The 18,966-nt window shown below is 40.2% G+C and overlaps 1 protein-coding gene across 1 annotated transcript in view; it reads right to left on the bottom strand.

The window, feature by feature from the left end:
• Positions 1–18,966, bottom strand: part of CalpC (calpain C) — a 47,060-nt gene that overhangs the window by 19,861 nt on the left and 8,233 nt on the right. Inside the window, exons 2-3 of the mRNA XM_076529543.1 lie at positions 8,566–8,709; positions 5,109–5,178 (exon numbers count right to left, since the gene is read on the bottom strand). Coding sequence (XP_076385658.1) covers positions 5,109–5,178; positions 8,566–8,709 — 214 coding nt within the window. The remainder of the gene's footprint in view (positions 1–5,108; positions 5,179–8,565; positions 8,710–18,966) is intronic.

The following is an 18,966-nucleotide window of genomic DNA, read 5'->3' as shown; positions in this document are numbered from 1 at the left end:
GGATTTTAGGAATTGGGGAATTTAGGTGTTGGGAAATTAGGAAGTGGGAAATTTAGAAATAGGGGGATTTAGGTGTTGCGAAATTAGGAAGTGGGAAATTTGGAAATAGGGGAATTTTGGAATTAGGGAATTTAGGTATTGGGAAATTAGCAAGTAGGAAATTTAGGAATAGGGTAATTTTGGAATTCGCGAAATTAGGTGTTGGGAAATTTAGAAATAGGGGGATTTAGGTGTTGCGAAATTAGGAAGTGGGAAATTTGGAAATAGGGGAATTTTGGAATTCGGGAATTTAGGTATTGGGAAATTAGCAAGTAGGAAATTTAGAAATAGGGTAATTTTGGAATTCGCGAAATTAGGTGTTGGGAAATTTAGAAATAGGGGGATTTAGGTGTTGCGAAATTAGGAAGTGGGAAATTTGGAAATAGGGGAATTTTGGAATTCGGGAATTTAGGTATTGGGAAATTAGCAAGTAGGAAATTTAGAAATAGGATAGTTTTGGAATTCGTGAATTTAGGTGTTGGGAAATTAGGAAGTGGGAAATTTAGAAATAGGGGGATTTAGGTGTTGCGAAATTAGGAAGTGGGAAATTTGGAAATAGGGGAATTTTGGATTTCGGAAATTTAGGTATTGGCAAATTAGCAAGTAGGAAATTTAGAAATAGGGTAATTTTGGAATTCGCGAATTTAGGTGTTGAGAAATTAGGAAGTGGAGAATTTGGAAATTTGAGAATTTAGGTACTTGGAAAAATGAAAATTAGAAAACTTAGAAACCTTGAATTCCCAATAAAATTAATTCTCACTCCCCCAATTAAGATTTTCCAACTAAATTGTACATACCAACATATCCGTAAAAAGCTACCACATAACAACATAATAACACCGATATTTATAGCGCATACTTATCTCGAATTCTTACATCAATTTTACATGCCCGACGCATTTAAATTATCCAGTCAAATTAAATTACCTCCACGGTCAAACACTATAAAACACAACCGATTTTCGATCGTTTATCCTCCACGTAATATCACCTCGAGTGTCTCTATTTAAACCGTGTGCTCATTCACTTTCGCCAACCTTCCGATAACAACCGAAATAATCATTTAATTTTTGTTCCTTTAAACAAATATTTTTGCGCGTCTGCGAAACTCGTCGTTCTTGTAATACTGGTCGAAGGTTCGCACAAAAAGAACCGTCCATAACGATATTGGATGTTTACGCACATATCGGTGTCAAGAACAGTAAATGATATTGTGCAACGAAGATTTCGCGCAGTTCGTTTACAGAAGCAGAAACGAGACTTTAACGAGCATCGTTCGTAGACGAACGATCTTTCAACAGCCTTATCCCATCAAACGGGGATCGTTTAACTTGCTAATGGCGGGAAAGTGATCCGTAATTAATGCGAAACCGACGATCAGCTTTCCCTGAGCCGCATGAAAATAAACGATGGCCTATTCAGGACTATCCGATCGCAATTACTGAGTGTAACACAATTCCGTGACAGTTCCGATGGCTTTATTTCACCAATGTGCGTGTTTCACTTATTAATCATATACTAAAATAATAGTTCAACACTATCGCGTCACGCTTGCATTTTTTCCCATCAGATTCTAAATATCTGTGCCAGCGGCGCTTGTAGAGCGGAAAAGAGATGGCCTGATTATTCAAATCAACGAGGAAAAACGAACGTCTATAATCACGGAGGCATTTAATCCAATTTCCAAGTCTATAACTTTCGTGCATGTTTCGGTATATTTCTGAATATGATTAGATACGAGATTTTCAGTTTTAATATTTATGGCGCGGAGATGGAGTGTTGGGTACAATAAATGGCGGGAAAATTGTGGGAGGTGTAGCATGGGCAGTTATAGCGTGTGGAGATGTGATATGAGAAGATGTAATGTGTGGGGGATTAACTTGGTAGGGAAATTAATGTGTGAGGAGTGTAAGGTGTAGAAAGTCAATGTGTGGAGACAGGACGCGTGGGGAATCGAAAGAGTAGAGGTACAATGCGTAGGGAATTTAATGCGTAGGAATATGACGCGTGGAGAATTTATCGCGTTGAAATATGGCGCGTGGGGATACGACGCGTGGAGATTCGACGCGTAGAGATACGGCGCGTGGAGATTCGACGCGTGGAAATACGGCGCGTGGAGATTCGGTGCGTGGAAATACGACGCGTAGAAATTTGGCGCGTGGGGATACGACGCGTGGAGATTCGACGCGTAGAGATACGACGCGTGGAGATTCGACGCGTGGAGATACGACGCGTGGAAATACGGCGCGTGGAGATTCGGTGCGTGGAAATACGACGCGTGGAAATTCGGCGCGTGGAGATTTGACGCGTGGAGATTCGACGCGTAGAAATTTGGCGCGTGGGGATACGACGCGTGAAGATTTGACGCGTAGGGATATGGCGCGTGGAGATTCGACGCGTGGAGATACGACGCGTGGAAATACGGCGCGTGGAGATGCGGTGCGTGGAAATACGATGTGTGGAGATTCGACGCGTGGAGATTCGACGCATGGAAATATAGCGCGTAGAGAATCCAACGCATGGAGTTCTAACGCGTAGAACTACAATGCGTGGAGATACGATGCGTGGAAGTACGGCGCGTGGAGAATGTAATGCGTAGAGATACAACGCGTGGAGATAGGATGCATGGCATGATAGCACGTGAAGAATCTAACGCATAGAAATCCTTTGCGTAGAAATCTACCGCAGAGTACAATTAGAATATAATAAAGATTAGAATACAACCCGTGAAATTACATCGCACAGTAAATTTAACGTAAGAAATTATAGGGCGTGGAGTTACAGTACGTTTCCATACAACGGCGGTCTAACACATCAATCACACTCCTTCGCATTACAAAATGCAAGAAACTTGCAACATGCAAACTTGTACTATTTCACCATCCATTCATCAAAACAGTCTTCATCAATCAATCCTTCCATCAAACTCCAACAAATGTACATATACAAATGTCCCATTCTAACTCCAACCTGCAAATACGAATTACTAAAATACAACATACTTTGACAAATACTGTATAAAATGAAATACAAGTGATTCACTTTCGATTCAGATTACAAGTGGAGTAATTTCGAAAGTCGTAACAATGTAGGGCAAAAATGAAAGAAAAAAAGAAAGAGATGATCGAGTGTATGGTTATCTCGGTCGCTGGCGCGTGCTGTTATATACGTGGTTATGCACGCTAACGGGACACGCTGCCGCGATCGCCGCGTGTTTCAGAACGCGCTTGCACGAATTCCTGGATCGTTCGACTTCCGTCCACGATGTTGCTACACGCTCGTGAATTACACGGCTTCTCTACGGGACCAGATTAAGTTCGCGATGCATTCCACGATCTCGTCTATACTTGGCCTGCCTGCTGCTCTCATCCATTGGCGTAACTAGGATTTTCCTTTGAGTTCGCTTAAATTTCCTGGATTTATTTATGGTGTCGATGTTTTGGTTGGTAATATATTGGTAGGAATACGCGTGGAGAATTTTACGCGTTGAAATATGTCGCGTGGAGATTCAACGCGTGGAGATTCAGCGCGTAGAGATTTGATGCATAGAAGTTTGACGCGTGGGGATATGACGCGTGGAGATTCGGTGCGTGGAGGTACGACGCGTGAAGATTCGACGCGTAGAAATTCGACGCATAGAAATTCGGCGCGTGGGGATACGACGCATAGAAATTCGGCGCGTGGAGATTCGACGCGTGGAGATTCGGCGCGTCGAAATACGGCGCGTGGAAATACGACGCGTGGAGATTCGACGCGTGGAGATTCGGTGCGTGGAGGTACGACGCGTGAAGATTCGACGCGTAGAAATTCGACGCATAGAAATTCGGCGCGTGGAAATACGGTGCGTGGAAATTCGGCGCGTGGAGATTCGACGCGTGGAGATTCGGCGCGTCGAAATACGGCGCGTGGAAATACGACGCGTGGAGATTCGACGCGTGGAGATTCGGTGCGTGGAGGTACGACGCGTGAAGATTCGACGCGTAGAAATTCGACGCATAGAAATTCGGCGCGTGGAAATACGGTGCGTGGAAATTCGGCGCGTGGAGATTCGACGCATGGAGATACAAAGCGCGGAGATTTAACGCGTGGAAATATGGCGCGTGGAGATTCGATGCGTGGAAATACGGTGCGTGGAGATTCAGCGCATGGAGATTCGATGCGTGGAAATACGTCGCGTGGAGATTCGACGCGTGGAAATATGGCGCGTGGAGATTCGGCGCGTGAAGACTCGACGCGTGGAGATACGACGCGTGGAAATTCGACGCGTCGAGATACGACGCGTGGAAATTCGACGCGTGCAAATACGCTCACTTGAACACTTGAAAACAACCAACCTATTCACAACCCTGCACCCCAACTATTCCTCCATTTCCCCCAAATTTAAACTTCCAACCCGCACAAAATTTTACCTCCAAGCGTATCTCAAAATTGTATCATACAATAATCTGCAATTCACAAGTAACAAGAAGTTAATACAAAAAATGAATCACGAAGTATTAGCAATCTTGAGTACCTCTGTCATCCACATTCTTTCATAGTGATGTAAAAACGATACCCGAGACGATTATCACACAATGCACACTGGCTATCGTCACTGTTGGTTAATTAAATCGCCAGTAATATCGAGTACACCGTTAAAATAGCTGTACTCTTTCTCACACGTGGAACCATCACGAAGAAGAAAGTCGTTAGCCTACGAACCATGGCGTCCATGGAAACGACCACGCTTTATCTCCCACGTTCGTCAAAGGTTACGGAGCCGCTTTCAGGGTTTGTAAGATTTCGAGGTCGTTCATAGAGAGAGTCGACCGGAGTATCGATACGTGTTTCCATACTAGTAATAATGTAGCGGTTGGAAGATAAGTCGTGAGGCTACGAGCTAAAACGGAACACGTGAAAGTATTTCTACAAGAATATTGCCATTGGACTGTGCGAGAGGTTTCTGCTTCTTGGGTTTAATTTATATTTGTCAAGTTTATGATTTCAGTGTGTGTTATTTTACTCCGTTGCGAATTGGGGAGTTTTTGAACTTTTACGAAAATAGTTACGTCATTGAAAATACTTCTTACCCATTTTCCCGGGTATCACGTCGAACTGGGCTGGCGTGTCGCTCACAAATATTGGACGATTGCATAATTCCTGCAATAAAACATAATAAAATTAGAATGGACGTAAGTCATATGTGTATGCATCTATACATGTGAATGCGTTGAGTATGCATACATGTGTGCATACATGTGTGCATACATGTGAATATGTTGAGTATGCATACATGTGAATATGTTGAGTATGCATACATGTGTACATACATGTGAATGTGTTGAGTATGCATACATGTGTACATACATGTGAATATATTGAGTATGCATACATGTAAACATACATGTACACATGTATGCATGTATATGTTTACAGGTATTATATACTTCCAATACATTGTACATGTGTACCTATACTCAGATTAACATCCTGTGACTTTGAACAACAGAAAACATGTACACACACACATATGTGAGTACGTGTACACATATTATTTCCAATACATTCTTCACATGTACACCTATACAACGATACTCAGACTGACATCCTGTGACCTTGAAACAGAAAAAATTCGCCAATTAAAATATCTGCATCGTGTTGCACGGTATTAATTTGTCAGGACCTGTTGGAAGTTTCAGTCCGAGAACAAAAGGCTGATTATATAACGCACCGTTTTACGTCCAGGCGGCACATAATTATTCGCAGACAAGTCGAGGAATGCAATTTGCAATGGGTTGTTCGCATCGAACCTTCGAAGCGAACATTTCTTGCACGGCCCGACTTTTTATCGTTCTTTTCGAAACGGTTTTCACGTTGTTTCCGGTCACAGAAGAAAGGAACAATTTCACGGAATTCCTCGTGATCGTTCGACGCAGGATTTAGACTACGTAAAACGTGACAGGCTGCCGTTAATTACGGCTAATTACAATCTCAGAACGTGACTGAAGCCTTAAGGATTATTCGCGTTTCCATTGTCACGAGCGTACTACTTCTATTCTGCAATACTGTTTCAAGTTAAATAAATAAATTTAATTTATATGACAAACTTACATTGAGTTTGAATTGGTGATTTAAACTTTTTGTTCATATATTTACAAATTCTTTTGGTCAGTCTATTTCCTGAATAAATATGAAGAATTATTTAATGGACAAGATTTGTCCTTTTTATGTTCTTTGTATAGCGCATAAATAATATAAATTTTTGCAAATAAAAATTAAGAAGCGAAGACTCTAAATCAACTAAATCAAAAATGTCTACATCCTCCACATTTACTCAACCTAAAAAATTCTCTAAAATACGAATGGTAACAATTATGTCCTAGTAACGTCGGTGTCATTAGAGACCCAGATGCACAATGCGAGGGTCAATTGAGTAAACGAACAACGTTGCGGATTAATTGCGAAACGCGAAAGAGTACAGGGTGACGTTGCCTACGCGGCCCAACGCTGTAACTGGAGCTTATTTAGCCTCTGGAACGGTACATTATGGTTCTCCATGTTGCGTATAACGATCGTAATAAAAGCTACTGACATCGTGGCGTGTTTCTACGACAAGGTCGACGATTGCGTTTACGCAACAGCTATTACGCGAGACAGGCGTTTACTTAGCACGCTTTGGCGCGACCGGAAAGGATCGAAGGAGAGCGTGACACGGCTGATGAGGAGGAACGATGAACTGGATATCCTGTGTTGAAACGGAAGATCGTCAGTGACTAACACATGAGTCAAAGAATCGTTTAAACGCTATCGAATGATGTCACGATACACCGTGCACATACAGACGAGATTCTACACGATCATCGGCCATTAAATTGTGGTTTACCTCTTGCATTCATATTACTCGTAGTGAAAGCTTGTTATTCAATAATTATGTAATATATGTACCTGATATCTGATTCGTGTATTAATTAGTTACGATATGTATCTATGAACAAACGGAAACATGATTTTTAAGGGATTTTTAAGTTTGAAGGGATGTAAGCATAGATTGTTCTTGCTGTTGATTCAAAATGGCGGATACGATACGTATAGAGTTTTTAGGTAGTTGCAGTCAATTTATTGTTCATTGTTACTCTCTTCACTTAGTTTCGTTATTTTGTTATCAAGTTATGGTTTTTGGGGAATTGGGAATTTGGGGAGTTGAGAATTTGGAGAGATGGGAATTAGGAGAGATGGGAATTTGGGGAGTTGGGAATTAGAGGAGTTGGGAATTTGAGGAATTGGGAATTTGGGGAGTTGGGAATTTGGAGAATTGGGAAATTAAGGAGTTGGGAATTAGGAGAGATGGGAATTTGGGGAGTTGGAAATTAGGGAAGATGGGAATTTGGGAAGTTGGGAATTAGAGGAGATGGGAATTTGGGGAATTGGGAATTTGGGGAGTTGGGAATTTGGAGAATTGGGAAATTAAGGAGTTGGGAATTAGGGAAGATGGGAATTTGGGAAGTTGGGAATTAGGGAAGATGGGAATTTGGGAAGTTGGGAATTAGAGAAGTTGGGAATTAGAGGAGTTGGGAATTTGGGGAGTTGGGAATTCGACAAATTAGAAATTTAAGAAACTGGCAATATAGGGAATTGCGAGTTTGGGCAATTAAGAACTTCAAGAACTGAGAACTTAAGAAACTGGAAATTGCAAAAAATTGTAAACTCGAAAATTTTACCATCTACGTTTACCATACCAGACATCTGTTTTCCAAACCAAAAGCAGTTTTTATAAAAAGTCATTCGCAGCCTGTTTCATTACCAGGGTTCAATTAACTGAGATTCTTGCGGACATAATTAGCGATGCAATTAACGTTTCGTTAGTTATATAACACAATTCTGTCAGCAAAAGACCCGTTAGTTACTGTGCCGCTCAGTAAAGATGCTACGCGATTATAAACACGCAGACGACAAAGACATAAGACTTTGTGTCAAGGCTGCGCAGTGTTTCCGTTACAGTTCCTGGGTTTCAGATTCCTCGTCCTTCCGTTCTGTAGGAATTAGAGCAAACCGATGTGACTTCTACCCTCAGAATGAACTCTCAGTTCAATTTGCTCTAAAGTTCGTTCACGTAGATAAAATAGTAACAGTTCAAATTTAAAAAATTATAAAAAGGACACAATAATTATGACATAATTTGGTATAAGTGAAAATTAAAAGAAAGATGAGGTGAATAACAATTCTTACAATACTTGCAGAATGAGAACCCAAAAACTTCATATTTAACCCTTTGTACTTTGAAAATTTATTTTGCCATTTAAAATGTCCCCTCTGTGGGGACAACCGAGATCAAGGGTTAATTTTAATTTACTTATCGAATTACGTTTCGTCATCAAAGATTTATGTTGGTAATGAACGATGTACTCTACATATGTAATCAAAAGCAAGGATAAATCCATCAAAGACAATGCAACCTACCACGATATAATAACATCTAACATTTATCCTTCCTACAATCGTTAATTCACTCTAATGATTACGGTAGATTTAGGTGATTACAAGAATTACCTTCGGTCTCTTCCACTGGAACTGAAAAGGAGGTGTCTGATGGTAGAAAACAGACGTCTGTGTCGCCGGAAATTCTGGATCCTCCCAAAGTTCCCCTCGTTTCAAGCACGAACGCTTAATTCGTTCGTACTCGCTCATCACGTCCTGCAACAACAAAAGTCCAACTAAAATAAAAGAAACGTTAATTAGTTTGAAAAGTGAGCACGCGTCGCGCAACACAGTTGCATAACTGTCCGTTTCATCGGGTTTCATTAATATTCGAAAAGCGTGTACCCAGCGAATGCAATCTGGATCAGCGTATTACATTATCTAATTAATATTTATAAAGAGGTGCATATAAAGGATGGGAAACTAACAGTACCTCTGCCTACTCGCGATTTTTCAACGTCCCTCGTACTCCAGTTACGATCAGAACCGTACGATTTACCCACGGAAGGAATTCTTTCTCTTGTTTTCATTCGTAACATCGTGGAACAGTGTTCCCTCGAATATTAAACAGCGCTTAAATTACGCGGACACGGCGAGCATCTTGAGCGCGGGTTAAAAACACGAGTTACGACCTCGATAGACGCGATAACGCGTTTCGAGACCTCATCGAACGGCCATTGTATCGAGGTCAACACTTTCTCTCCTCTCGATGGAAGCGCACGCAGACGTTTTCTTTTATGGTCGCGCAAAAAAGTTATTACGAGCAGCGGGGGAAAAAAGAAAACGCTGTTCAAACAGCCATTAGAACCGGGACGACTAACGTGCGGCACATCCTTACGTGTAACGCTATGCATAACTTTCGTCTCGTAAATCGTTTCTTATTTGCGACGGGGAATGCAAACGACTCGTGAACGAGTTTTCTATCGTTTCGCTTCGACAAAGTAATATGGTCTTTGGGACTGTTGCTGGGTTTATGGATTCGATGGGTATTGTGCTGAGTTATTTGGTTAGGGGTTGGGGGATTTCGGGGATTTGGGGATTTTTGTGGGGGAGATTGAAGAGTTGGGATTTTGGGGATTTGGGGATGTGAGGATTTGGGGACGTAGGGATTGGGGGATGTGAGAAGTTGGGAATGTGAGGATTTGGGGACGTAGGAATTTGGAGACGTGAGGATTTGGGGATGTGAGGATTTGGGGATGTGAGGATTTGGGGATGTGAGGATTTGGGGACGTAGGGATTGGGGGATGTGAGAAGTTGGGAATGTGAGGATTTGGGGACGTAGGAATTTGGAGACGTGAGGATTTGGGGATGTGAGGATTTGGGGATGTGAGGATTTGGGGATGTGAGGATTTGGGGATGTGAGGATTTGGGGATGTGAGGATTTGGGGATGTGAGGATTTGGGGATGTGAGGATTTGGGGACGTAGGAATTTGGGGACGTGAGGATTTGGGGACGTGAGGATTTGGGGATGTGAGGATTTGGGGATGTGAGGATTTGGGGATGTGAGGATTTGGGGACGTAGTGATTTGGGGATGTGAGGATTTGGGGATGTGAGGATTTGGGGACGTAGGAATTTGGGGACGTGAGGATTTGGGGACGTGAGGATTTGGGGACGTAGGAATTTGGGGACGTGAGGATTTGGGGACGTGAGGATTTGGGGATGTGAGAATTTGGGTTATATGGGAATTTGGAGATGTGGGAATTTGGGGACGTAGGGATTTGGGGATGTGAGGATTTGGGGATTTTAAGATTTGGGTTATATAGAAATTTGGGGACTTGAGAATTGGGGATGTGTTAGTTTGGGAAATTGGGAATTTGGAAGTTTGAGACTTGGGACTACTAATAAATTAACAACTACCAGTAAATATACCAATAAATAAACCAATAAATTAAACAAATAACATAGTAAGAAATGCACCTGTTTTATAAATTTTAATAAATGCACCTGTACAAAGAGCTTGACAACAGCGAAGTAGAACATATCTCACACACGCAATTAACGAGGCAATTACTATGACGTTTTGCAACTAAATTGCAGTTGAAAAAAAATAACAGGAATAGTAACTTTTCTCCCTTTCTAATGGCGCACGCAGTTTCTTTCGCCACCGGCTGGAAAACGTTCAGACCGCGTCCAGCAGGCTAAGTGTCGGTAGAAACGTAACCGCTTTCGAATTCTAACGAATCGACGATTTCCCTCAACGAATCATCATCCTTCGCCACGAGCTGCTATTACTTGGAGTCATCGTCACGGAACAAATCACCACGAGAGATCGATATTGGTCACTTCACACTGGGCGAAGGAGGATGTTCGATGTGGTTGAACGAACTTCAACACCTCTTGGTTATAGTTCTGTAATACGAGTTAGACAAATTCTTTTTGCATTGATATTCAAGTATTTTGAACTTTAAGGTTTTTGGTTTAATTCTGAGGTTGTTTGATTTGTTTCTCTGCGGCCATTTTGTTTATATTCGCATCTGTCTCAATCTTGCATCTTTGATAATTCGACTTTCACCCTGTGGTGAAGTCTACTGATGACGGGTACTTTTTATACTTTTCTTAGTAAGTTACAATTTAACCTTAAATAATTTTAATGTAATCATTGCTGAAGTATGCTACTTTAACCCCTTGCACTATTCTGACGAGTCTAACCAATGAGGCCCTTAAACTTCAGTTTTACTCCGTCAATTTTACTCGAATTTTTAATATGCTTCAATTTGGAGTTCAAATCCAATTTGATATGGTACAATGCATAGTCGATTACATAATACCAAATTGACATAATACTTCAACTTTCTTTATTTTAATATTATAGCTCTGATTAGTCAGTTCCGACTGACCCACCGAAAAATTTGTAGGTTAAGAGGTTAAAAATGATCAACTGTAAAACACCCAAATTGACAAGGTCAAAGAAACTTCATCTGCCAAAAAAAATGAAATATTGAATTAATGTTATCTGATAGGAGGTATCTTTTTGACGAAGCCAGTATAATTTCGCGTAGGCGATAACGCGAGAGAGAAGGTGCGCGTTTGAATACTCGTGAAAGCGTCACGATTGCGAAACAGGTAATTACACCGGTTGGTCCGGACCGTTCTGGCCATTGTTCCAGCCGATGGTCGGTTAACCAGTCTACAGAACAATCCAGTGCACCAATTAAGATCGTAACGAAGCAGTGCCGGTTAATTAGAATGCCTAACCGAGTCTTCCACTTTGAACGAATTGAACGACTCTTCGATTCGTACAATGACGTCGCGCCACCTTCGCATACCAGGTCGAGGTGTGCCTTTTTCTATTGTTGTCACCTCGTCAAAACCGTCGACGTCTTTTGTTGGCTGTCGATTTCACAATTGGGCGGAAACCGATCGCGATTTCTTTGTTTTTTAAATTGATGTGGAATGTTTTACTGGGTTATGCGCTGGCCCTAGTTCTTTAAGAGTTCATGGGACTCTAAGGGTGTGGGGTATCTTTGGAAGATTTCTTTTAATTAAAAAGAAAGGGGATGCGATTACATGTCGTTACTATTTTATGGATGAAGATCTCCAAGTACCTACACTCAAAAATTTTTGTACCAGACTTTACATAATTCATCCTGAAGTGTCACCGCAATTACTAGTTGATGGATGAAGATCTTCAAATACCTGAACCCCAGAATTTTCCTACCAGAGCTTACATGATCCATCCTAAACTGTTCCCACAGTTACTGTCCTCACTGTTAGTGTCCCTACAGTTTTAGTGTGAAGATCTCCAAATCCCTAAGCTTCAAAATTTCTTTACCAGACTTTACACAATTCATCCTGAAGTGTCACCATAATTATTGTCCTTACAGTGAATGTCCCCACAGTGAATGTCCCCACAGTTAATGTCCCCACAGTTACTGTCCCTCCAATTGTAACATGAGGCTCTCCAAATCCCTAAACCCAAAATATTCCTACCAAACCTTACATAATCCACTCCAAGCCGTCACCACAGTGTCCACCAGCGAAAAACCTCCAGTCGACAACCTCTCCATGGAAAACGGACACGTATCCTAACACCGGTTATTCACGTGGCAAGGTGTTAAATGAATATAACAGAAGAGTTGTCTGTTGAACCGTGTCGTAGGTAACGCGTTCGTTGTACCGTCGGAATGATTCAGACTGTCGTAGATAAATTTTAATTCAGCGAACCGGTTTAAAGGTAGTTTTGTTTCGGTAGACCGGTAACGAAGAGGAGCTTGGAAGGTTTGAAACGCTCGAATCCGCGTTGTTTCGCCACGGAAATCTAGGAGAGATCTTCCTATTATCCTGCTTCTCTTGGAACAGGAATATACTACCGTGCACCTTGCTCTCTTCCTTGGAACCGATTATGTTTTCGCAGAAATCCTCAGGAACGTTTAAATCTGACTTAATTACATTCTATTCTGTTTCATCTTATCTACCGATCTACGAGCTACATTGCAGTTTCCTTCTGTTTGGTTTAATTATTGAAATTCATTAGTGCACCTTGTGTGGTTTATTATTAGCTAAGTGGGATTGTTAACCTCTTCGGGAGTGTGTTAACTTCTTCGAGAATAACTCTTCAAGCATGTGTATGGATATGTGTATGAACATGTGTAAGTACGGATATACATATGTATATATATGTTGATGTTTAATTTTTTTTTAAATATATCAATTAAAAGTCACTCATCTTTTCAGTTATTTATTATTGCACTTCAAATTTTAATCAATGTAAAATATTAACCGTTAGCTAGTTAAATCTACAGCTAACGTGCGGCCTCAGAGACCGCCATATTGGAATGGTCACTACGAAAAGTTACAACTTTGTTTACTAATTAACAATTCAATGAAGCAACACTTACAAATAAAAATAAGATTGCACAACTAATTTTTACCTAATTTTTACCATCAAATCGATATCCCTCAATAGTCACATAATCAACTTTTATTCCCCTAAAATTCCAAACGAATCTACTTGCAACCATAAAATATTTGAACAAAGAAAACGTGTCCAAGACAAAGGAATCTCAGGTGGAACGGTCTCCATTGAAAGCCGACAAAAAGCATCCCCATCTGACATGTTCAGACGCTGCCTATAATCACTGATCGGATTTCGTTCCGCAAAAAAAACTACCGTCAAAGTTTCATTTACTTTTAGAAAATCGCTGGTTGCACGGCTGTCCTTTTTTACTTTTGTGCAAGACACGATACCGGCGTGTAATCGTTTGAACGAAGGAAACCACGAAAAAAGCATGCTTCGCATCTTGCGATTCCGTCAGCTGCATGTTGTGGCGTATAGTAGTGCATATGTATAGATATAGTAATCGGTATGCGTTGGATACAGCGCGGTTATAAAATCAATCGTGCGTGAAAATACAGGAAATTCGGGTACAGAAACACGAGTTTAAAACGTGCTCGGAGATAAGGTAGATTTCGTTCAAACTGTTTATTTGTGTTTGAACGCGGATTTAGGTTGCCACGTGATAAGGATGTTTGATGCTCAAGATGGCGTCTGTAGAGAAATCTAATGTAAAGTATTTTTGACGAATTTTGTTACTGAAGCAGTAGGCTTTGTTTAGTGTCGTACTTGGAGGTTTTAGAAAATTCTGATGGAGTTAGGTTAGGTACCACGTGATGAGGTAGACCCTGGATATTGGGAGACCAGTAGTAAGACTTGGGAGTAAGATTAGTAGGTCCTCAATAGGTCCTCTAGAGTTCCCATATTTCTAGATACCCAAGTCTTAATTTTCTCAAATTCTTAGGTGGATACTTAGGTTCTCACATTTGTACTATCCAACATTCCTAGATCTACAAATTCCTATATTCCAATGTTCTAGGTCTACTTCAGCCATATCTAGGTTCTCATATTCCTGCATCTCCAAGTGTCAAACTCGAACAAATCTCAAACTTGCCAGATTCCAATCTTCCAAATTCCCAAACCACCAAATCCCTAAATCCACAAGTGTCTATATTTCTAAATTTGTAGATCCACAAACTCCACTTGTCTCAAACTCCAAATACCTTGCATTCTCAAATCTCTAAACCTATAAATCTCTACATCCACTTCTACATTCCTAACTTCCTAAGTCCACAAACCCTACATCACCAAATCCCTATATTCCCATATCCAAGAGTCCTCAAACTCAAACACCCTTAAATTATGTCTCCACATACGTCTCCACATACATAACCGATCCCCACATCATCAAACCCCCAAAAATCCATAAAAATGAATAAGTAAACCTCGACTCAGTTAGTAGATTTGGAAAGCCAGATTTGCCATTGACTGTACCAAGATACTCGACTTCGCCTTCCGCTAAACCGAACACTTTGCCGATCCACTATATACCTTTAGCTATATAATAGCTACCATACTCTCGTACCGGTCGGACTAGTTTCACGCTTGGTTCTCCAGCGGCCTTGAAGCTCGCCAACCACCACAGCGAAACTCTTGCCGAAGAAACCTTTATGGTTTCGCCTCTCTCGATGTTAGACCCCGTGTCTTTTACAGATTCCGGCTCTCTTTGCCTTCCGGAATTTTAACGGCGATTTAACTATTTTTTTCAGTGGAAAACCCGAGAGCAGTTATTCGAGACGCAAATTACGGTCGATTCAGCGAACCTCTGGCTACGGAATGATGATAATAAAACGAAGCAACGATTCCACCGGCTGATTATAGGCGTGTACTCGATGAAACGCGGAAATGAACGAGATATTGCTTTTGTGGAGAACGGTATCTTTCTGCGGGGATATCGATGTCTTATCTACGATTGAGTTGATATCTTAAAAAGGTATTTGAGGTCTTAAAAATTGTTTTGACGTCTTTCAAGATTGAATTTGAAAAGATAGACAGCTTTGTAAATAACTAATGGCATGGTTATTGGATAAAAATAACAGAACTTTTTGATTAATTTTTTAACTTGAAGGTCACAAGGTCACAAGGTCACTTGAAGGTTGTGATGATCAAAAATAGTATTTTTTAATACTATTAATTTTTACTTCATTTATTTTATTTTATACAAACTTTAAAATTATTAAAATTGTGAAACTACATTTTTCTTTTATTATAACCAACAATTTTGTTGTTAATTAATTTTCGATATCGACTAGATTTTATTAAACTAGATTTTTTTTTATTATAACCAATATTTTTGTTGTTAATGAATTTTTAATATCGATTAGACTTTAAAGTTATGAAGAATACATATTGTTTGCAAGGTGCACGTGATTCAGTATTCATGTCCGATGACTAATCGTACACTTTCTATTACCTCGATCGTTTTTTCTCCTATGTTCTCGAGCGTTCATAATTCTTTTAACAAAGCGAGTGAGGAGACAATAGAGACACAAAATTGGAAAATCCGTGCGGAGAGAAAACAAAAGCTCGAGACCAAGGGTTTTTGTCTACAGACGCTTAGTTTGTAAGAAGTTACAATTCATTGGGTATCACGAATGAAAATAATAGTAACTTCATTCGTCTTGCATATGTAATCGATTATGGTTATGGTCGGTACTAGTTGAAGCGATTGTGGCTTCGGTAAGAGACTATTATGTGTGATGATCCAAAGCGGTCGTGGCGAGTTTGCTAGAGTAACTAAACACCACGGATGAGTGTTTTTTATAGTGTTCTACATTATCAGGTTACTGATTTTTATAGTTTTAGATATTCTAATATTCTATTGTTCAGTCAATCTTCAGATGCTCAGATATCCAAGTATGCAAGTCTTCACATATGCAAATCTTCAAATTATTCATATTCTCAAGTTTCCAAATTTTCAAATTTCCAAACCCTTAAATTCCCAAATTCTCAAATTTTTTAACCCCAAAATTTCGAAGTTTCCAAGCCCCTAATTTCTCAAATTTTCCACTTTCTGAATTTCCAAGTTTCCAAGCCCCCAAATTCTCAAATTTCCTAACCCCAAAATTTCCAAGTTTCCAAGCCCCCAATTTCTCAAATTTTCCAATTCCTAAATTTCCAAATTTCCAAGCTCCCAAATTCTCAAATTCCCTAACCTCAAAATTTCCAAGTTTCCAAGCCCCCAATTTCTCAAATTTTCCAATTCCTAAATTTCCAAATTTCCAAGCTCCCAAATTCTCAAATTCCCTAACCCCAAAATTTCCAAGTTTCCAAGCCCCCAAATTCTCAAATTTTCCAATTCCTAAATTTCCAAATTTCCAAGCTCCCAAATTCTCAAATTTCCTAATCCCAAAATTTCCAAGTTTCCAAGCCCCAAAATTCTCAAATTTTCCAATTTCTGAATTTCCAAATTTCCAAGCTCCCAAATTCTCAAATTCCCTAACCCCAAAATTTCCAAGTTTCCAAGCCCCCAAATTCTCAAATTTCCTAACCCCAAAATTCCCAAATTTCCTAACCCCTAAATCCCCAAATTTCCAACCCCCTAAATTCCCATATTCCCAAACCCCGAAATCCCCAAATTCCCAAATCCCAAATTTCAATCTCCAAATCCTTGCAACCCTAAAACAGCTTCTCACATCTACCCAGAAATTTGCGTAAAACTAAAACAGAACGCATAGTGCGCTAGCCAACCGAGAGAAAGTGTGCTCAACGATCGGAACGAGCACAATTTGGCGATTTATTCGTAATCAAAATCACCTGTCGTTTCCTGGACACGTTTCTCAAGAATTACCAGAATCATGGCAACACCGGTATCGATATTTTTCTAGCAGCTCTGCAGCTGATGTCGAAAGCACTAAATGTTACTCGAACAAATCCGTAAGCCTTGAACTCCTTACTTTTTTTAAAAATAATTTATGTGTGCTATACGTGGAAGTATAATCGTGGCACATTCCAACGTCTCATTAGCCAGGAAGCGATTCGAAAGAACAGAATCGCTTCCTGTCTGCAGATTCCGTGGCCGAAGCTTGCGTAATCGTATATCCTGTTCGATATCCCTAGCGGCAGGATTTCCGCGGTGAATTTTTACTGGTTTCGAAATCAGGAACCTGGCGACCGACTGTGAGTTTCGATTTACCTGCTCGATCACGAGAAATCGAGCGAGAACGCGACATAGTCGAGCGGAAATACGAATGCAATAAATATCTGTATATTGTTGGAACTTTTAGTAATTGAATTATTAATTGTTGGAGAAGTGTTGAAAATTTTTATCTTTTTTATAATTAACTCTCTGTTAGTTAATATGTTTAAATTGTTTGCTGTCTAAAATATACCGAGTGTCGCGAATCGAAGAACGTCACGTGTGGCGTAAATTGCCGAACGTTACCGAATCGTTCCGAGCGACTCGGAGGCGTTCTATGAGACACATACAGTTGTTTTTCTGTTCAAGCAGAAATTCAAGTGAAAATAGATAATGTTGGGAGTTTTAATTATTTGACACGGAAACCTCTTTAATTTTCTTTATGATTAACTTTCTATTTACTAATATATTGAAATTGTTTGTCGTCTAAAATATACTCGGTGTCGCGAATCGAAGAACCTCGCACGCAGCGTAACTTACCGAACGTTTCCGAATCGTTCCGAGCGACTCGAACACATCTTACGAGAGACATATTGTTCTTTTAACCCCTTGTCTAACATCATGTTATACTTATGATGCACACTACAAATTTCATAAACTAGACTAGTATTTTAACTAGTAAGTAATGTAAAAATTTTGAAGAACGTGAAATTTTATTCCAAGTTCCCTGTCAATTTTCCGGAACTACGATCGCACTCTTTATTATCCTTGATTCCCGAGATCGCGTTAGGCGATAATGGAACAGGCTGTAAGCAGTCGCTCGTGCTTTTGCTATCTTGGCAAATACCGGAAATTTGTGCAAGCGGCTTAACGATATCTCGAGGAAGAATCGAGGAACCACGAGCCTCGATCTTACACGCACGCCTGCCAACCCCCGTTTGGATCGCGCCTCGTCTCGTGCGATTATGCATCATCGTGAATGCAAAGTGTACGGAAGAGACTGTGCCAAGCCAATGGCTATCCGACCATTTATCTCGGGTATCCTTTCTTGGACACTCGGGGGTCTTCCTGATTCCAGACGAGAATAAATTGATCTTAGATTTAAGATCAAGTAGATTCATCGATTCATAAATTCAAGGATTAAAAAATTCTCAAATTTAATATTTTACAAATTTGAAGATTTGTCGATATAAAAATTTATATGTCAATTCACATTTCACATCTACCTTCTATTATTTCATACATTTTCAATTACCCTCTCAACACTTCTAAAAAGAAATTTGCTGCACCTATATTTCTGAAGATATTAAATATTTCAAGTACGTAAGATATCATAATATCGCAAGAAGATCTCTAAGAACGCCATAATGAAGATCCTACGATGCAGAGTTGCAAAGAAACTCGCAATCGTTAATTCACTGCATAGCCTGTGGGCGACACGGAATTGCTCGGCGCCATGGTATCCCTTAACTGACACTAATTTTATCCTGAAGAGATTCTGATTTACGAGGACTCGACCAACGAGTCGAGTTTCTTCTTTTCGCTTCGAGCCTGAAGACG

The sequence above is a fragment of the Megachile rotundata genome, chromosome 3, assembly GCF_050947335.1.
Source record: "Megachile rotundata isolate GNS110a chromosome 3, iyMegRotu1, whole genome shotgun sequence".
In the NCBI taxonomy this organism is placed as follows: domain Eukaryota; kingdom Metazoa; phylum Arthropoda; class Insecta; order Hymenoptera; family Megachilidae; genus Megachile; species Megachile rotundata.
This window is presented reverse-complemented; position numbering and strand designations above follow the sequence as displayed.